We start from the raw sequence: 22,412 nt of genomic DNA, 5'->3' as shown, positions 1-22,412 counted from the left end.
CCGCATTTTTGACAGTTTGGAATCTGTTTCATCTCTTCTGACCTGTTTCATTTAGCATGCTGAAGTGCCTACACATATGGTCAGGTATATATAAGCTGATCAGAACTAGTGTTTCTGTTTGTACCGCTGGGTATAAACAAAGTCCTCCATTGTGTTGTACAGGCTACATATTTTGTACGCTCTTGAATTTTGATCCTTTTTTCAACGGGTTACCTCCCCTTAAGCCGACGTATTTCACAACCGGACACCTTTCTTGAATCATGTCTGTTCCCAACGTTCAACGTTCAGAATGTGTTCAGTTTATTGCAGATACGGCATTCATTAAGCGTTGATGAGACAGGACGAATTTGAAGTCGCATTTCGCCTGCAACTGACTAAGTGGCTCGAGAAACTAGACTCCGTAGAACAGTACGTAACAGCGCATAGTGATAATGGACGCAGTAAAAGGGCAGGGGGAGGTAACTCTCAAACAAGATGATGTGTTTGATTTATCCATACCTGGGAAAAAAGAAGATTATGTGGGTAAGGGAAAAGCAATCTCTGTATACAGTGATCCAACATTTTCACCTCAGAACGTGTCGCGTACCGAAATCCTGGACTTTGGAAACGAAGGATTTTTGTTGAATAATTTGTTAACTCGGGATGAGTGTGTACACATTATTCAAGAGGGAGAGAAGATTGGTTTCGAACCCATCGAAAACGGACGGTTAGACTATCGCAGTTCTGAGAGGTATGTATGACAAGTGAATTCTGCTGTGCTTTATCAGATGATTGCGGAATTCCTTACTGTCTATTGCTTGAAAGAAATAATATTTAGCATTTTCCTCTGAAGTCATCATGCAAGAATAAATTTACTCGCTAAAAACGATTGTTTACAAATTTGCACGTCCACAATGACGCGTATCCGCTGTACACACTTATATACACACAAGTCACTGTGGATGTCATACATGAATTACACAGTTTGTGTACTGCTGGCTCATAAAATTATGTGGATGTGTATTTTTGCCACGACACTGTGTACCACGAGTGCACAGTAGTTTTTATAGAGCACATGCGTGCTGAATTAACAATAATCAATTATTAGGCCTAACGGTCGTATAACGGGCCTAAATGACGCTTCATGCGTGCATGTATGCATGTATGCATACCGGCATTCTTTCCATATTTTATTCGTCAATTTATAGCGCCTATAATGTTTTAATAAATTATATACTTTTTTTAAACAAAATTTAACTGGCTGCCAGTAGACATACAGCGGAGAAAGTGCCAGAAGGTTTATTTGAAAATATGGGTAACAGCGGTATATATTATGGTCATAAGAACGACATTGGTATATTCTGACTCTGAATGGATCGGTTACAGGATACTGCTGAGATGTCCCGAACTCTCTGAGCTGTTATATAAGCGGACCGAACCCTTCCTTGGACAAGTCACCATTGACGGGGAGCCCACCGACTATCATGTACAGGGGGTCAAAGCAGCTCTCCAGGGCACATGGACACCAATAGGTCTTAACGAGGTAGGCTAATATCTGATAAGTCGAGTATAAGCCCACACTGCTGCACAACATTGTTTCTACGGTTTTTATGCTTAGTACCACAGTGCTTCTACGGCTTTGAAGGAAACAACGCGATGGTACTCAGTGCATAAAGTATCAGGGCCTCATTCAAAAAGCCTTCAAAAACAAACAAAAAAAAAATCTTCTTTACAAAACAAATATTTAAAGCTGAATTCTCCAACCTGGCTGAAATTGTACTACCACAGCATAAAAACGGTTAAAATTCTATCGATTTCATCAATATACAGTGAGGGTTTAATTTGGATTACTAAAAATCGCTTGGTGAAAAGCGGGCCCCAGGACTGACACACAAAATACATGGCATTGTGACAGGATGAGTGAATCCAAGGAACCGGTAATTTATAGTGTGGTGCAATGACTCTCCACCTATGAACTCTAAATACATCCGCTGTGGCTTGTTGTTTGTGTCTCCGAACCTCCTATGATTACCTAATTCACCCATGTATAGGGCTGGCCGCCGCGTCATATTTAAATGACTCTAATTTAAATTCTCTTCAGTATAGTCTATATATTTTACCTTTATAGGTAAAATCATAGTGCATAAGCAAAGATACACCGAAAAAAAGAAAGAAATCGGATATTTGACCTTTCAGTATTTTGACAACATTGTATTTGTCATGCCCAGGACCAAATAATCGACTTCTCATTTTTTTGGAAGTATCTTTGCTTTTGCACTATGCCAAGCTAAACAAGAATATGGTAAATTACCAAGCGAGAAATAAATGAATGCTGAACGTCGTTTACGGCTTCGACCTCCAACACAAATATAGTATACTGGCTTCGCAAACATATGCCTTTCTGTTTCAAGGAACAAACTAGTGGATGCCCCATCTAATTTCTTCATGGAACTTTTGGCTGCGACGAGCAGATCTTAAAATGGCTTCGTCTGTCTATCTGTCTGTCTTTTTGTCTATCTGTCTGTTTGTTTGTCCGTCAGTCGGTCAGTCCGCTTTTTGACATCCTGATGTTTTTAACTTGGGCCATTCGCATAACGGTCGAGAGGCCTGAGTTCCACAATACATCTGCTGACATCGCCTGTAGGCCTACAGATTATTCTCATTTTTCTGATAACGGGGAAGTGTAGACTTTCAAGGTTTCAGTTCACCAGTACTTGCGTCTTAATACTCGGTTACCCCACATTTAATGTGAATGGAGATATTGTCATAGAATGGCAAGAATAGTAACAACACACTTTCGGACGACGGTATGGGATGAAGGATGGGTATACGGACGGACGGATGGGTTGATCGGTTTAACGGACGCACAGTCAACCGGTTTTGCTTGTCGGTGGTTCTTTCATTCAGTCGGTACGTCAGTAGATTAGTCGGTTGGTAGCTCGGTTGTCCCGTCGATCGGCTTAATGGTCCGTTTGACTATCGGCCCGTTGGTGGGTTAGTTGGTTCGGTTGGCCAGTCGATCGGTTGGTCGATCGCTCGCTCATTCGTTCTGTTGGTCGGTATAGCTTAGTAGGACGGAGATACTGTCTGTCGGTTTGTTAGCACCCGGTCGGGTGGTTGGTCGGTAGATTAGTAGGTTTGATGATCGTTCAAGACAGATGGCCGCTTTCGACGTTGTCGCTAAGGTGGGGGTTAGATGGCCACTATCAGCCACCATAAAGATCTCTCACACCGCTTCACGTCACATCTGGAGTTGACTACAAAGAGGAGCAAGGTACTGATTATTCTGATCGACACAATTTTCTGCTCGGTCACATGATCACAGATTTACATTCAAACAGCCTCAAAAAAAAAAAAACAAAAAAAAAACAATTATCACGTGACGCTTTTCAGTGATTAGCCAAGTTCACTCTATACATAAATATGACTGTGCTTGCGCCTGTATGTATATACATAAATGTATTTCTACTTGTATTTGGTTTAAATTGGATATAAATCATGAGATACTTATATGATATATATTTGGCTTTGATATTATTCATGAGATCTATATTTTTTGAAATTGGCTGCGATATTATTTATGAGATGAAATTCATGTATATATATTTTGATTGGAAATTAATCGTGGGATTCACGTATTCGTACTTGTATTGAATATATATAAATATATACCATTCCGTTTGGCTTGGATATTACTCCTGGACTCCGGGGTTTGGAATTTAATATCCACCTGTCTTTGCACCATCATTAAAATGTGTCCTCTCGCAACTTGTTTACATGTATTTCAGTATTTATTACACACGGCACACCTTGGTAAATAGTTTTAATGGTCGTTTTGAAATGGAGTTTGCCTACGGATATCGACGTGCTAGAGAAGTTAAATAGATAGACATAAATTAAAGAGGCTGTCATCCAAAGATGTCTGGCAAAAAATCGATCAGTCGAACTCAAATAGGTATCTTTCACTAAATATCATCCTTGTGTGATGTGCACGTGCTATTATGCAAAATAGGTAATAAGTTCGGTTTGCGTTATAACTTTTTCACACGTTAGGATCTCTGTAACATTATAAATAGTACAGACAGGAATCTGATGTGTATTGAAAGGTAATTATTTGGGCTGTTCTTGGTAAATACAGAAACTTTGATTTGATTAGCGAATAACATTTGTTATATTCCTTACCCGCACACAGCAGATTGGCTTGTAACGTCTTGGAACGAAGTTTACGAGTGGTATGCGAATATTGATACTAATTGGCATTTGTGTTGATAAAATAATTTTCAAGCTGATTTGTTCTGACATTGTTCTGCTGTGTGGTTCTGAAATAACCATGTTTTATGTGTACGTGAATTATTGACAGAACAATATGTAACATATATATATATATATATATATATATATATATATATATATATATATATATATATACACACTGAAAGCATGTATACGTTAGACATTGCAATGTCTATGTCATGTATACTTTAGACATTGCAATCATTCCACTCGGACTGGACATACTGCTCCATACAAAACGGTTATGGGTTGAATAGAAAGAATTCGCGATGGAATGTTAATTCTACGTTCTGAAAGCTGCAATCACGGATGCGTTCATGTGTGGTGCTATGTGCAGATATTAGGCAGGGTGTAGGAAGCAAATAAAATTCGGGGTGGGGTGGGGGCCAATATCCCATCCAGTCAGGCGAACTTCAGGGTCCGCCAACGCCCAGGATGCTAGCCATATACCCGTGTTTTAAGAGAAGAAAATAGATATTCATCTCAGAGTTGTGATGGATGAACGTTTTGTGCACAAATTTATATATAGTTACCCAATGGCTTCCATTTATGCATAATAGGAAAATATGTATCATGAATATGTACACGGTATAGGCGTTCGGCGTGTACCTGTGAAATACAATAAATGGTGTTTAATGGCTTCTTTACTTCATATTTTTTACACAACTTGCAGTGTTAACTAACACAGCACGTGTGGTTAAACCGAACAAGATGCAAAGATACCGTGTTTACTGGAAATCACTTCTTCGGTTTGCTGTCCGTTGCTGTTCTTTGATATGTTTGAACAATAGTTTTAACAGAAGGTTGTAACGATCGAAGCTAATAAATTTAACAACATTGAGGTGAATATTGAATATAGAGTAGGGTGTATTTTTTAAATGTTTGGGCTGGAATATTAGGGGAAGGGGCCTAACAAATACTAGCCCTCTACACAAAGTGCGGGGAGTACCGAACCCGGTTAGAGCGTCGACCGCGAAGACCTGGGATCAAACCCAAGTCAGGCCATACCATAGACATTAAAAATTGTACTTTCTGCTGCCTTGCTTGCATGGCTTTCACCACTGAGCGGTTAGAGCAAGGAAACGTGACTGATTGGCCTGGTGTCAGTATAATGTGACTTGGGGTATCATGTCTGGTCTCTTCGACATGATACTTCAGTGGCGGCAGCATTTTGGCGACATAGACTCGCCTTGCTACAAGAAGACAGTATACATGTATGTACACGCACCCAGTGACTCCTCGTCGTCATGTGCTTGAAAAATTGTTAAGTACGACGTTAAACCTCAAGCATGTACATACATACACCCATACATACATGCATACATACATACCATACATAGCGCTGGAAAAGGTGACCTATTCAATCTTCATGTCTCCAATCTGTGTTCATTCTGGGGAACAGCGCTGTATCCGGTATTGTCTTAATCAGCTGACATGTTTTTTTCCGTTAGATCTGGAGACTATGTCGTTACTATCCCGAGGGCCATTTCGCTCCCCACTTTGACGGACACTTCGTGAGGAATCAAAGAGAGAGGTCATTGAAAACGTTCATGGTCTACCTGAACGCCGATTTCACTGGAGGTACCACAAATTTTGTGCAGGAGGGACAGCAGCTCTATAAGGTAACACAACTTATGTCTTTACACACAGAACTTTCTTTATATGCTACTAGATGGAGAGTTACAAAGTGAAAACTATAGCGAAAATAAGCTGGTGGCGAAGCTGTTCAGGCGTAGATCCTTAATTGGCTTATTACTGAATTAAAACGTCTGTTTTCAGTAAAGTTATACTAGTATCTTGTGCAACAAATCAGGATATAGTAATTTACCACAACTTCCATACACTGCTAATATTTCTTTTCACACCAGGTAACCCCTCTCCAACTGAATCCCGCCATATATTGCCTTGTAGCCTCGTTTTGGATTGGACTGGATCCGCCAAATGTCTGCTTGCAACGTCCTCTCTGTAGCTCTTTGTTCATCAGCGCGTGTAAAAGTGAGAGCTACGGCGCTATATCTATTGATGTCTATGCATGTGCCAGTCGCACAGTTAACATGGCGTGAACGAAATCAAAATTTAAAAACGCGGTGCCAATTTTACAAAGCATTACTTTCATGTATTTATTTATTTATTTATTTAAGATTTTTTTTACTCAAGAATATTTCTCTCATACAACGGCGGCTAGCATTATGGTGGGGCAGGGCCCGGTGGAAACCCACGACCATCCGCAGATTGCCGAAAGGACTTCCCCCGTACGATCGGAGAGGAAGCCAGCATGACCTGGACTTGACTTTCATGTATTAACGGCGGCCAAGTAATGAGGTTAACAACAACAACACATTAAAGCATACGATTACTTTGGCAATTCTCAATTATGTTAATTAGCGATCTGTACCAGGTACATGTATGTGGCCTGGTTCAAAAGAGGTAGTATTGAAACGGAGGGCCACGGGCAAACAATCAAATAGCAATCCATCAACAGCAACTAAACAGAGCTGCGTTCGAACACGTGGCAATCATACTTAAAGCTTTTGGTAATCTACGCTGGGACACTTGTATACCGATTGACCAACATGCGTCTGTTATACTTTCAACATTGGCTGCCGTGAAAGTTACGCTCCGGTTAGGTTATATGTATATAAGCTTAGTGAAATGATCACACTGCATCATCTTTGATATGTCTAGATCAATGCCGTCCGATGGATTGTAATTGGCATCATTACCTGTTTTTTTGTTTTTTTTTTTTTGGTTTTTTTTTTGTTTTTTTTATATCTAATTCTCCTTTTTTTACTTTTACAAAATGGTTGACGAATAAACTCCTGGCGGAGGCACATTTAAACTGACAAAATGTTTCACCGGTTATAGGGATCTTCATGGCCGAGTGATTAGCTTGCTAGTCCACGACAATCACTCAGGAGCCTCTCACCAATGCGGTCGCTCAGAGTTCATGCTGGCTTCCAGCAGATGTGTAATTCTGACTCGAGTGGCGGAGATCTGAAAGTTACAATGCGGAACGAGATCAAAGGAGATAACACGAAAATGTGATTTTATAGATGTGATTTTCCTGGCGGCAAGTGGCCGAAAACATTGTACAACTATCACTGACAGTTGTGGGGTGTAAGCGTTACTTTTATGTGAAGAAATCACACGAAAAATATGGTGATTATTTTGGCGACTACGACATATTACCACGCATTGTAACTCTCTTGGCTTGGTCACTCGAACCAGATGTATATATTTGCGATTATAATCTGTTTCTTTTAGCCAGTCGGCTTTATTCAGGCGTCAGTAAAATCAGTCATACGCGCAATCAAAATTGCCTATAGTCAGTGACACGTAACGACATAAGCTCTACACATCCATATGTTGGAAGTCCATATTCTCGCAAAGGAAATGAAGTCTAAACACTTTTTCTAATGTTAAACTCCATAAGCCCTGTTTCGACACCAAGAAGTCATCGCCTCGGGTAACGTCATAATTATACTGAGAAATTAGTTTCATGCTGGGTATTGGGCGGAGTTCAAATTTGTTTTGACGAAGGGCGACACCAGTAACCGAAACTGCTATCGACTTCAAATTAAAACCTGTTTCTAACACTGCCATATTTGACGTTTTTGACTGCCATATATGTTCGCACGTTTTATTATCATGTAATCGTCTTCTCTCAATTGATGCATGTTAGGAAATTCTGTCATAAATAAACCAACAATATTTGGTGCAGTTAGGTTAAACCAAATTGATCTCCCTGCTCATTGCTCAGCACATAAATAAATACACTCACGTGTTACGTGTAGCGATTTGCCAGATATCACTGGTCTTACTCTGTATGCTGAAGTCTTTAATATTTTATATCGTATCTGTTCCCGCCAAATACCTGATTTAAAGCCATTTGACTTCTCCTAACTCACGCTAAAGGTGATGGTCACCATTACACTTGAGAGGAAGGTAACGTTAAAACCTTGTGGTCTGACACATTATAGGAAGGTAACGTTAAACCCTGTGATCTGACACATCATATTACAACTGGGTTTTGTTGTTGTTGTTGTTGTAGGATGATACAGGGAAGTTCTGTGCCGAGGAGAAAAAGATCTTGTGTCGCCTTCAGCCTCTGGAGGGTCAGGCCATTGTATTCAATCATCATCGCCTGCACGAGGGCGGGAGACTTAAGTAAGGCCACTATACGTCTTTACACTAGTATAAATGTAAATGATTGGAACCAAACTTCTTGCACGCATGCACCGCTCTGTGTGTCTGCTTTATATTACTGCCACCACCAACAATTTTGTACAGAAACCTGGAAGAACGTCGAGAGCACTGGGGTCACAGTCATGAGACAGGAAAAGGTCAAAAAAGGCACACATTCAGCCCCAACCGTTGTTTGTAATAGTACCTGATGCGTGTGCATATGCACTATTGTCCACAATTAAACCTCTGCGCACTGAAAGGATTGAACTAGATCCATTGACCTATTAAAACTACATGTTTAGGAGTATAGCCTAAAATATGTATTTGTACAAGAATCTGGCTGTATATGAATCTCTTAGGTGCCCTATATACATAGAAGTCGGGTCAAAACAGACCCTTTATTTCACGTGTTTCTAGGAGCATAAGATGCAAATGTCGCTGCTGCTAAACAAGCGGCATATTAATTGTCAGATTTTTCAGATCAACCCGAATAAATTGCCGCCATATCCTTACACCGTTACTGCTATTCAACTTGTCGTTAACTTTAAACTTCTCTTCTCTCGTCAGTCTTCTGTGACAGAAAATAAAAACTATAGGTTGACAATTCTAACCCATCCACTCATAAACCTAGCAAGTGTCGTTTATATCCATATGCACTTCAGCATTATAAGCGTTAAGATGTAGTTTACAGGAAATTGTATGGAGATTTTTATTATCGCAATTGGTATTCTGCTGCAAATATTACATACGAATGTGGGTATAGTTTTAATGTTACTGGGAAGAAGGAAATGAAATTATTAAAATTAGAATAAGCCTGACTGTTGAAGAGAGGAATAAAATAAAGGGCGATGTATTGAGAAAGTAGCTCTAAGAACATTATTCCTGATATATGAGAAAATTAAGTGGTCCTGTACTATACTCGACACCATGCCATTTTGTGATATTTAAGAGGGGACAATTTCCGTGTGATTTTGGCGATACTATAATACCAGCAGCACAATTTGAACTTTGGTGTGCAAGCTAAAGGTCATGCATGTTGACAAAGTACATGACCACAGTGTCCCAAGAACTAGGCCATGATGAACGAAGCAGAAGGCCATGCATGGTGAACGAAGCTGAAGGCCATATATGGTGAACGAAGTTGAATGCCATGCATGGTGAACGAAGCTGAAGGCCATGCATGGTGAACGAAGCTGAAGGCCATGCATAGTGAACGAAGCTGAAGGCCTTACATGGTGAATGAAACTTAAGGCCATGCATGGTGAACGAGGCTGAAGGCCATGCATGGTGAACGAAGCTGAAGGCCATGCATGGTGAACGAAGCTGAAGGCCATGCATGGTTAACGAAGCTGAAGGCCATGCATGGTGAACGAAGCTGAAGGCCATGCATGGTGAACGAAGCTGAAGGCCATGCATGGTGAACGAGGCTGAAGGCCATGCATGATGAACGAAGCTGAAGGCCATAAATGGTGAAAGAAGCTTAAGGCCATGCATGGTGAACGAAGCTGAAGGCCATGCATGGTGAAAGAAGCTGAAGGCCATGCATGGTGAAAGAAGCTGAAGGCCATGCATGGTGAACGAAGCTGAAGGCCATGCATGGTGAACGAAGCTGTGGCCGAAACACAGAAACGTGATGGTGTCCAAGCACAAGGTCGTGGTATACAAATCACAGTTCCATGTGACCAAAGCACGAGACCAGAAGCACAATGTACTACGGCCCGTTTTACGAAGCAATTGCAACATCTGAACGACGTAATGTTTATGGCAACATGTACTGGAAAGATACATCACTATGTATTTAAGATATAACGCGCATGACGTGGTGCTGCGACATGGTAACTAAAGCACGATGACATGTATGATAACCGAAGCCCAAGGACCTGTATGGTAACCAAAGCACGAGGAACTGTATGATAATGAAGCACGAGGACATGAATGATAACAGAAGCACATGGACCTGTGCGTTAACCGAAGCACGAGGACCTGTATGATAACGAAGCATGAGGATATGAATGATCACCGAAGCACGAGGACAGGTATGATAACCGAAGCACGAGGACGTGTGATAACCGAAGCACGAGGACGTGTGATAACCTGAGTACAAGGACATGTACATTAACCGAAGCACGAGGACCTGTATGTAAGCGAGGACCTGTGTGGTAACCGAAGCAGAGGAACTTGTGTGATTACTATGTTTAAAATTTAATGGGCCTGGCGTAGCGTTGCGCATGGTAATGCGCGTGAGGTGTTTGGACCTGTATGTAAGCGAGAACCTGTGTGGTAACCGAAGCAGAGGAACCTGTGTGATTACTATATTTAAAATATAATGGGCCTGGCGTAGCGTTGCACATGGTAATGCGCGTGAGGTGTTTGGACCTATATATAAGCGAGGACCTGTGTGGTAACCGAAGCAGAGGAACCTGTGTGATTACTATATTTAAAATTTAATGGGCCTGGCGTAGCGTTGCGCATGGTAATGCGCGTGAGGTGTTTGGACCTGTATGTAAGCGAGGACCTGTGTGGTAACCGAAGCAGAGGAACCTGTGTGATTACTATATTTAAAATTTAATGGGCCTGGCGTAGCGTTGCGCATGGTAATGCGCGTGAGGTGTTTGGACCTGTATGTAAGCGAGGACTTGTGTGGTAACCGAAGCAGAGGAACCTGTGTGATTACTATATTTAAAATATAATGGGCCTGGCGTAGCGTTGCGCATGGAAATGCGCGTGAGGTTTTTGGACCTGTATGTAAGCGAGGACTTGTGTGGTAACCGAAGCAGAGGAACCTGTGTGATTACTATATTTAAAATATAATGGGCCTGGCGTAGCGTTGCGCATGGTAATGCGCGTGAGGTGTTTGGACCTGTATGTAAGCGAGGACTTGTGTGGTAACCAAAGCAGAGGAACCTGTGTGATTACTATATTTAAAATTTAATGGGCCTGGCGTAGCGTTGCGCATGGTAATGCGCGTGAGGTAGTGCTGCAACATGGTGACCGAAGCACGGGGATATGTATGATTTTATTTATTTATTTGATTGATATTTTACGCCGTACTCAAGAATATTTCACTTATACGAATTATAACATTATGGTGGGAGGAAACCGGACAGGGCCTGGGGAATACCAACGACCATCCGCAGGTTGCTAGAAGACCTTTCCACTTACGACCGGAGAGGAAGCCAGCATGAGCTTGACTTGAACTCACCAGGACATGTATGATAACCGAAGCACGACAACATATATGATAACCAAAGCACGACGGCATGTCTGATAACCGAAGCACAAGGACTTGTATGGTTACCGAAGCACAAGAGCCTGTGTGATAACTATATTTAAAATATAATGGGCCTGGCGTGGCGTTGTGCATGATAATGCGCGTGACGTAGTGCTTCGACATGATAACCACAGCACGAGGACATGTATGATAACCGAAGCACAAGGACCTGTAACCGAAGCAGGCTCCTGGCGAGAGGCTCTTGAGTCATTGAACCCCGCTGGCAGGCTAACCACATCGGCTACGATATATACTAACCGCAGTGCGAGGGTCTACTGGGTAACCGAAGCAAAGGGATCACCAGGGTAACCCATTCCAAGAACAAGGTCTTGTGTCGGTTTGGGTGTGTGTAATCAGGTTTGTTGTTTTCTTTCTAGGAGCGGTGTAAAGTACATCTTGCGGACGGATCTGATGTACAGGAGGTGTGATGACGGGAGAACCAGCCCGAGGGAGGAGAGGGCTATCCTGCTGCTCCAGGACGCAGAGAGGTGTGAGGTGAGAGAATGGGGTCAGTGAGCTCGACACGGATTTGTATATATCCATTTTGTCAGTATCATACCTTTTGAAGACTCGAACTGTTACATATTTCCAAGGCAGTCGAAGATTTCATGATAGAATTTTATGTTTTGTGGACATCTATATTTCCGTCCACTTTGCGTCCACGTTTATCGTCTTTTTAGTTTTCGGGCATCGTCTGAATTTTAAAACACACTTCTATGCCCGTCAAAGTGGGTCTTCAAAATGACACCTATTTATTTTTTTTATGAAAATAAGCATTTTTCATCATGACAGCGGTCTGGTGACAGGTGAAAGAAACCGGAGTGCCTGGAGTACCCCCCCCCCCCTCGGCCCCCCTTCCTCAGCCCCCCTCCCCCTCACACACATTCTACACACGCACGCGCAGATGCACACATACCCACTAACGCTCTCATCTGGCGCACTTTCAGTGTCGCGAGTCCTGACATGCCATGCGGCAATGTTTAAATAAGAGCTACATGTATAACCAGAACATGTCAGAGTTACTCTGATTACGGGTCTTAGCTTGATCTTTGCCTTATCTTACCGGCATTATCTTCTTCCGTACCAGCATGACCGCGCCCTACCGGTGACATGTGTGCTGCTATTAGATCGATACAAGGTGTTCGTGCTAACGTGAATATATGCAATCGCCATCGGATATGCTAGTCCTAAACCCCAGTGTAATGTCACAACGGTTTGTTATAAACCCGAATTCCCAGAATGCAGGCTTTTACGATCCAGATTATATTAAATTTACGATCCAGATAATATTAAATTTACGATCCAGATTATATTAAATTTACGATTCACATTATATCGATAATGTCTGGCAGGATCATTCGCTTAAACGTTATTTTCGTAGCAGCGGATTAACCTCTGAACAGAGAGGTCGCAGTTTCCAGCCCATGCCTTCCTGATTCGACCGCGTCTTTCAGTCAGGATGTTAAACTACTTCTTACTGGAATATTTATTAGTAAAGGATTTAATAAATAATTAAAGGCCAAAATAAAGGAAGAAAAAAAACGGCATCTGAGCGCTTGTCGATGTGGTATAACACGTGGATGTTGTGGTCATGAATGAAAGAATGAATCAGTGTGACTTAACACCACATCGGCAATATTTTGGCCGTATCGTGGCAAGACCATTCGTATGAGAACAGGCTTGTACGTCAGTGATGCCGTGTACACATGACCACACGTCTGTACACCAGTGATGAGTAAACCACTAACATAAGTCAGTGCACCAGTGATGAGTAAACCACTAACATGATAAGTTTGTGCACAAGCGTAAACCACTAATATGATAAGTTTGTGCAACAATGATGCGTAAACCACTAATATGATAAGTTTGTGCACAAGCGTAAACCACTAATATGATAAGTTTGTGCACCAATGATGCGTAAACCACTAATATGATAGGTTTGTGTACAAACGTAAACCAATAACATAAGTTTGTGCACCAATGATGCGTAAACTACTAACATGATAAGTTTGTGCACAATCGTAAACCACTAACATGATACGTTTGTGCACAAACGTAAACCACTAACATGATAAGTTGTGCACAAGCGTAAACCACTAACATGATAAGTTAGTGCACCAGTGATGAGTAAATCACCAACATGATAAGTTTGTGCACCAGTGATGAGTAAACCACTAACATGATAAGATTGTGCACCATTGATGCGTAAACCACTAACATGATAAGTTTGTGCACCATTGATGACTAAACCACTAACATAAGTTTGTGCACCAGTGATGAGTAAACCACTAACATGATAAGTGAGTGCACCAGTGATGAGTATACCACACCACTAATATGATAAGACTGTGCACCAGTGATGAGTAAACCACTGATATGATAAGATTGTGCACCAGTGATGAGTAAACCACTAACATAATAAGTTTCTGCACCATTGATGAGTAAACCACTAACATGTTAAATTTGTGCACCACTGATGAGTAAATCACTAACATAAGGTTGTGCACCAATGATGCGTAAGCCACTAACATGATAAGTTTGTGCACCACTGATGAGTTAGCCATTAACATCATAAGTTTGTGCACCATTGATGCGTACACCACTAACATAAGGTTGTGCACCATTGATGAATAAACAACTAACATGATAAGTTTGTGCACCATTGATGAGTAAATCACTAACATAAGTTTGTGCACCAGTGATGAGTAAACCACCAACATGATAAGTTTGTGTACCAGTGATGAGTATACCACACCACTAACATGATAAGTGTGTGCACCAGTGATAAGTAAACCACTAATATGATAAGACTGTGCACCAGTGATGAGTAAACCACCAACATGATAAGATTGTGCACCAGTGATGTGTAAACCACTAACATGATAAGTTTGTGCACCAGTGATGAGTAAACCACTAACATGATAAGTGAGTGCACCAGTGATGAGTAAACCACTAATATGATAAGACTGTGCACCACTGATGAGTAAACCACCAACATGATAAGCACAAGTGATGAAAACATACGAGTATAGATTGAAGCCGTGAATGAGCTGCGTACGAAAGCATATGGATACGGAGGATCGAATAAACCACAGCGTGTCGAAGAGTGTGTGCACAGAGTAGTGAGTGATTCACTACGTGTGCAAGAATGCGGGCACAGAGTAGTGAGTGATTCACTACGTGTGCAAGAATGCGGGCACAGGCGATTAAATGAACTACTGTGTGTGAAGGTAACTCGCTAAAGCGGTGATAAGCAATCCTTGCACTGATGAACAACTACAGTAACTTAAAATTTAACTGGATGGCCTCCTGTCCGTTTTCTCCTATTTTTGCATCAAATGCTAAGCGTGGTCCAGATCATTGCATCATATGTTAAGCATGATACGGTGCCAGGGTAGTACGTTATACCTCTACAACATAGGCTGTCCGGGTAGTACTTCATACATCTACAACGTACGTTGTCAGGGTAGTACTTTATCCCTCTACAATACACGTTGTCAGAGTAGTACTTCATACTTCTACAACATACGTTGTCAGGGTTGTACTTTATACCTCTACAACATACGTTGTCAGGGTAGTACTTCATCCCTTTACAACATACGTTGTCAGGGTAGTCACAACTTAGCTTAAGCTAAGTTGAGCCGGGTCCAGGGGTCGACTCCACAAAGCCAGTTGTGACTTAGGTCAGAATTTGAATATAGTTTACATCTACCGTTACCTTCGATTTAAACTAGAGAAGAATGTCTAGTTCGAGTTGGCTTAATGTTAACTGATTACTAATCGAGTGACAAAGTACAATAGGCAGTCTGTTAAAAACCGGTCCGGATGTATACAATTAATGTATATCCCAGAGAAAATGATGTGTAATATTTCAGGCAGCCTGTGCACTCTGAGAAATCTCCTCATCCCAGATAACGTTCGTACAGGTGCTTATTGGCGGCAACGTAGAAACAGAGCATGTTTCATTAAGTTAAAAAAAAACCTCTCCTACACCCGAGGAACATGCAGACGAACAAGGTCACAAACACCAGACTGGTTGGCCATATATTTTGATTTGCTGCTTTATTTATACATGACGGACAGAAAAAAAAATAATTTAGGCATATGGGGAATGCTAGCCCCAGGTGACTCCAACTCCGCACACGCAACATCCCAGGTATATTTCACTCAGCAATGGCACACCAGCTCCGAAATCACGAGACGGTCACCGCTGAATCAGCAGCCATTTTGCCTTCACCGCAGTTATCGGTCTTGAAAAAGTTATTTTTCCAGGATGGCGCATATGCGTTAACCCTGAAAAGACAGTCCTAATGGCCCAATATGTTGTAATGCCGTGAATACGGGGCTGTTGTGCCACTACCAAGTGGAGTATAGCTGGGATGTTGCGTGCACGCGTCGGCCGAAAGGTAAGAGGCACAGATGACATTTGTTTTGGACTGCAAACATCGTGTAGAAAGGACTTATCAGACAAGGCGTAACACCCATTGGTTGCTCCTATGGCTACGATACTTCGCCAGCCCAGTATAAAGAGAGGAGTTGAAATAGCTACATGGAGCTAAGGGAATACAGACAACTCCCTATCCGAAAATGGGATTGAACCCTGTTTCCTGTGACAAGATAGAACCCTGCCTCGTGTGACAGGATAGAACCCTGTCTCGTGTGACAGGATTGAACCCTGCCTCGTGTGACAGATTGAATCCTGGCTCGTGTGACAGGATTGAACCCTGGCTCCTGTGACAGGATTGAACCCTGCCCTGTGGCAAATTACCTAGGGATAGAAAGGCAAGCGCCGCTCTGCCACATCCAGCTCCGGTTGACCGTAAACCACTGAGCCGTCTGGTTAAGCCATGACACTTCACCTCCTAACTGGCTGTCGCCTGGTGTATATTTTATAATTTGGCCAATCATGCATTCAATTCTCATGTGTTTCTGTAACACTGGATTTTACTCAAATTAACAACCGACATGTATACCAGGTATTTAATATATACGCCGTGCATAGGAAGGTCTATCAATAACGTGCGGATGGTCGTGGGTCGCACTAGGACTCTGCCCGATTTCCCCCCACCATAGTGCTGGCCGCCGTCTTATATGTGAAATATTCTTGAGTATGGCGTAAAACAACAATCAAATAAATTAATTATTTGATATATATTACCATATATATGTCTATTACCATTAGGACTAAATAGCATTGTAGATTGCAACATAAAAAGAGAAATGTTAAATAGGCCGAGAGAAAATTACACTATAATATTCGAGAGCCAAGTTAATGTGGAAATAGATTAAGGTCGAACTATATAGTGTCATACAACACGTAATACACTCGTGCGTTGCTCTTTATAAGTGTGTACTTGTGCATGTACATGTATATGTGGTCAATCGATTTGACAGACTTGTGTGTAAAAATAATACTGGATTCAGCATAGTTACCATAAACAGTACTGTAAGCCTTTCGTGAGGGACAGACAGTGGATTGTCTGATGTATGATGCCTTTCACTAGAGAGTGCCGTATCGAAGGGAGAGTCGATCCGGGAACAAAAAAAAAATCGGTTGATCTGTATGTATGTTAAGAGTGTTACCTAAAGTGTTACCAGCACATTTACGATATGAGCATATGTTAGAAAATTTAATTGATACATTCATTTTTCATAGTGCACCGGGTTTTTGTAAATCAGCTCGTATCTGCCGAACTGTGGACACACGTTCGTGGAACAGTATATAGGGCCTAATATTGTAGCTCATCTGGGTTAACACAGGCTTTCGGAGAAGACCTGCAAGATGTTACCCTGGTACAACATACGATTTGCATACATATTCTTCTCCCTGAATGATCCATTCTCCCTGTGGTCTTCAATGGGCGTCATAGCAGCATGTATATTTATACAAACACACACATGTAGCTTTTTGGTTGTTGTTTTTTAGCTGTGCGCACTAAACAAATTCACGTGACCTTCATCATATGCATGAATCTAGAGTTTTACATGTTTAAATAATGTTATTCAGAATGTGTGACATGGCTATACAAACTCTAAGGCTGGGGAAGTATGCTATGTCACGTGACCATATCATATGAATCTCGCGCATTTTTACATGTTTAAATACTGGTATTCAGAGTGTGTGATACGACTATACAAACACTAAGGAGAGGAAGTATATACCATCTGGAATGGATTGCGTTGTACTGACTGGAGGCTCATGCAGTTTTACATGCAACACAGGATTTGCCTTATGACTCGAATGAAACATGCCGTCCCTGGCATGAGATATCCTAATTCCTCAGCCTGTTCGCATATAAAAGGATAACTTTGAGCTTGGAGACAAACTACATGGCTAGATTCGCCAACTTACAGCCTCTCTGTGTGTGATGTATACGCCTCTCTGCGTGTGATGTATACAGTCTCTCTGCGTGTGATGTATACAGCCTCTCTGCGTGTGATGTATACAGCCTCATGCATACATCATGTGTAAAGAGAGGCCGTATACATCACATACAGAGATGCTGTATACATCATATGTAATGAGAGGCTGTATCCGGCATATGTAAATCACATCACATACAGAGATGCTGTATACATCATATGTAATGAGAGGCTGTATCCGTCATATGTAAAGAGAGGCTGTATACATCATATACAGAGAGGCTGTAGACGTCACATGTAAAGAGAGGCTTTATACATCACATACAGAGATGCTGTATACATCATATGTAATGAGAGGCTGTATCCGTCATATGTAAAGAGAGGCTGTATACATCATATACAGAGAGGCTGTAGACATCACATGTAAAGAGAGGCTTTATACATCACATACAGAGAGGCTGTATACATCATACTTAAAGAGAGGCTGTATACGTCACACGACATAGCGACTCTACACACACAAAACACTTGAGTTGTATGAACACAAACTTGTATTCTTTCCAACAAAAGTCTTGTGCCTCATTTGAACAACTCTGTCTTATGTTGAATTAACACATGGCCTTGTGTTGAAAGAACACAAACATGTGTTGGAGGTTATACGCAAGCTTTTGTTGTATAAACAACTGCCTTTGAAATGCATAAATTACTTCTTTTGGTTGAAAACAAGTTTTTGTTTTATTATTTTGTAACACGAACATGTGTTTGTCACATTTATTTAACACGCTTGTGAAGGCCTCACCTGGTTTGTACTAATAGAAAGTTTTGTTCAACTAAAAATATGGCTTGCACTATAATACATTGTTCCGTTTCACACAGATTGTGTCTTACAGTAGAGTTGGAGAGTAACTGAAAGTTTGACACATGTAATACAGTATAGTAGATTACATCAGGAAATATGTACGTTTTCTAGAAAACTTCTGTTACTGTCATAATGGATGTGTAAAACAGCGTGTAATTTATGGCAGTATTAATTTTTTATGTGCTTGTGTTTCGTTACAGGAAAATGGGGAGAGCACCCGGGCTGCCGAACTTTACCGGCAAGCTTTTAAACTGTCTCCGAGCATTGCCGAGCAGTTTCGGAGCTGAAACAGCAAGGCATTGACTAGCTCGACCTGCTCACAGGAAGATAGGAATGGATTCAAGCATGTAAAACACTGAACTAGAGTAAAATAATTGCGATATCTCGTGGTGCCTTGAGAGTATACAGCATGCCAGTCGGGTATATATATTTAGCAGTAGTAGCAGAGATTTTCCACAACACTAGTTTTTAATAGAACTAATTATTTTGAGTAAATGTTATGGAGTCGGGAAATTGAACTACATTTAAGGATTATATATTCCAGAGGGAAGTTTAATTTTAAAAGACGACAAACACCATTTGAAAAAAAAATCATAATTGGAAATATGTTATCGCGTATATTATATTATATTAATGTCTCCGGCACACATCACTCATTGAAAATATTGTATTTTCATGGACATGTCAATTTTTGTCTTTCCTTTTCTCCTTTTGTTCTCGTTCAGTGTATTGTGATGAATCGATGCTGAGTTCAGCATGTCTCTCAGACAATGAGTGAGTTCCTGGAGATAACTGGATGTGTTGAGCTGTATCATCCCGCGTGATTCATCACGCCATTAGTGTTGAACCTCGTCGTCTTAACGATCAACATACAACACGGATGACAGCCGTTAATCTCTTGTCAGCACAGAGGATTGAACATAGGACACAGGACAAAGACTTCAGGTTGCACACAAGGCTAAAGGTAACGGTGGAGCTCCAGACAGTACATTGGCGCTGCAATTAACGAAGGCCATAGGTAACTGTTGGGATTGAGATAGTACACAGTGACGCAGCGAGGGCGAAGGGCAACGATGTAACTTCAGATAATACATGGACGCAGCATTTAGTGAAGACCTTATATGTGACAGTAGAGTGTTACGTAGCACACTGACGCGGCATTTAGCGAAGAGCATAGGTGACAGTGGGGCTTCAGATAGTTTAATGCTGCAGCATTTAACGAAGCCCGCATGTGACGTTGGGGCTTCAGCTAATACACTGACACAGGCTGAAACGGACAAAGGTGTACATCATCTATGCATCATGTGCTAGCTAAACATCTTCATTGTTCCTCCAATGGAGGCTTTCCGTTCGAGCCCATGCAAGGAGCTCGTACTGAGGATCTCACTATCACACGAAGAAGTACCTACATGAGTTAATATCCTTGGTGTAGCTTTCTTTGGTCCAATTATAGGAGCCACGACTGGACAATCCTTTTGTGTTATATAAAAAGATACACACATATATACATGTTGTCAAGCAGGGGATTGGTGCATGCATTGTTTGGAGAAAGCGAAGTGGATCGATGATGACAATAATACTGGATATATCACACAAGCGAATACTGAATGGTTCTTCTGTATAAACTGTCACCATGCATGGAAATGGAAGCACTTACGCATGCACTGATGCAGCTTTTTTATGTAGGAACACTGTTGGATTCGGGCCATGAAGTCAGAATATTCCGATATGTATCGCATATTAGCTGTGCAAATAATTTATCTTCGCCACACATAGGCGTTGAAGTATATGCTTTATACTCCCCCCCCCCCCCCCCCCAAATGAATCTGTTAAATTTAACAGAAAGTCTGTTGTCTGAGTGATGCTAGAATGTATTCTGTTACTGCAGCACATTTATTCTATTAATTCAGCATAAGAATTGTATTAGACTAACAGGATATTATGTTAAATATGACACACTGTTAAATCATAACAACAGAATGCATTGTAGCATCACTCAAGACAACATATTTTCTGTCAAAATTAACAGGTCATTTTTTTTAGTGCATGTATGTGTTACGACCCAAACTGTCTGTATTATAAAGATTTTTTTTTTTTTTTTGATTGGTGTTTTACGCCGTACTCAAGATTATTTCACTTATACGACGGCGGCCAGCATTATGGTGGGTGGAAACCGGGCACAGCCCGGGGGAAACCCACGACCATCCGCAGGTTGCTGGCAGACCTTCCCACGTACGGCCGGAGAGGAAGGCAGCATGAGCTGGTCTTGAACTCACAGCGACCGCATTGGTGAGAGGCTTCTGGGTCATTACGCTGCGCTAGCGCGCTAACCGACTGAGCCACGGAGGCCCCTCTGTATTATAAAGAGATGGCTTGTTCGAAATACACAACAGTTTAGCCGCACAAAAAAAGTAACCAAAACCAGCAGATTTTAGTTTACAACAATTTATTATCCTTAACAAGAACAGATAATAAGACTTATACAAATACTAAAGTACTTAAGTTTAACAAGAAAGGATAGCAGTATCTATACAAGTACTAAAGTACTTACATGTACAACGGTGTCAAGTCCAAACGGACGCATATATTCCACAATATACACCACACAGGCATAAATGCTCAGAGGCAAATCCACAAGAGGGAAAATCCACAGTATAACTGAGTGTATGACGAAATATACACAAAATTCCACAGACAGGGCCCGTGTACTAATAAGCACTGTGTACACAAGAGCACAAATTAAATATACAAGTTCAGACTGAACAAGTGCTCGGTGGAGATAGGATATAACAAAGCCAGAGGCTATAAAGACACCAAAATTCAGCACAAAAGGCCTACTAAAGTAACACACAGCGAAAGCATCCAAACTCTCAATAATTCTCCTTTCTCTTCCTTTTGACCTGCTTTCATAGGTCTTATATAGACTGGTGGAATTGTCTAGAATAAGAAAATTCTTGAACACTTTTTGTAAACAAACAGGCACCGAACTGAGCGTATTCTGGAACATCCTAAGGTAGAGGCAGACAGCAGGCCCTGAACTCAGCATATCTAAACAGTGGCAAGCTAAACTTAGAAGCTAACGGCGGTTGTTCACATAACATATGTGTATGCTTGTTTTTTAAAGTCGTACTTAACAATTTTTCAGTCATTTGAGGATGAATGTACACAGTGTAGGTTGTATATAGCTTTAATAGTGTTTAATTCAACACTGTAGAATTGGTGGAGGAGAGTAATCAGCTACCATGTTAGGATAACTAAGTTACAGAAATATACTTGATTAAAAAAAATAATTAGAGAATGTTTAGGTTTAATATTATTTTAGATCAAATTAACACTTCCACGCATTGCGTAGCTGGTTATAAATGTTAAAATCGTGTATCTTCAAGTTATACACCTTACAAAAAGCATTACGTGGTGTTAAGATCGTATTACAGCATTTAACACGTCTTAATTTAAATCTTA

The 22,412-nt window shown here is 41.1% G+C and overlaps 1 protein-coding gene across 2 annotated transcripts; it reads left to right on the top strand.

The window, feature by feature from the left end:
* The first annotated feature begins 254 nt into the window (after positions 1 to 254).
* On the top strand, positions 255 to 20,751 carry LOC135468167 (uncharacterized). Of its 2 annotated transcripts, XR_010444207.1 has the most exons (7): positions 255 to 730; positions 1,366 to 1,522; positions 5,724 to 5,894; positions 8,324 to 8,439; positions 12,106 to 12,223; positions 19,151 to 19,297; positions 19,676 to 20,751. XR_010444207.1 is itself a non-coding variant. In XM_064746256.1 (6 exons), the coding sequence occupies exons 1-6, from the start codon at positions 432 to 434 to the stop codon at positions 19,235 to 19,237; spliced, it is 948 nt and encodes a 315-aa protein (XP_064602326.1). In that variant the 5' UTR covers positions 255 to 431; the 3' UTR covers positions 19,238 to 20,751. The 2 variants fall into 2 exon arrangements, 1 of the variants encoding a protein (XP_064602326.1); XM_064746256.1 differs by having other exon boundaries at positions 19,151 to 20,751.
* The last annotated feature ends 1,661 nt before the right edge of the window (positions 20,752 to 22,412 follow it).

This window comes from Liolophura sinensis, chromosome 6, assembly GCF_032854445.1.
Source record: "Liolophura sinensis isolate JHLJ2023 chromosome 6, CUHK_Ljap_v2, whole genome shotgun sequence".
NCBI lineage: Eukaryota > Metazoa > Mollusca > Polyplacophora > Chitonida > Chitonidae > Liolophura > Liolophura sinensis.
The sequence above is the reverse complement of the archived record's forward strand: the minus strand, read 5'-3'. Positions and strand labels throughout refer to the sequence as shown.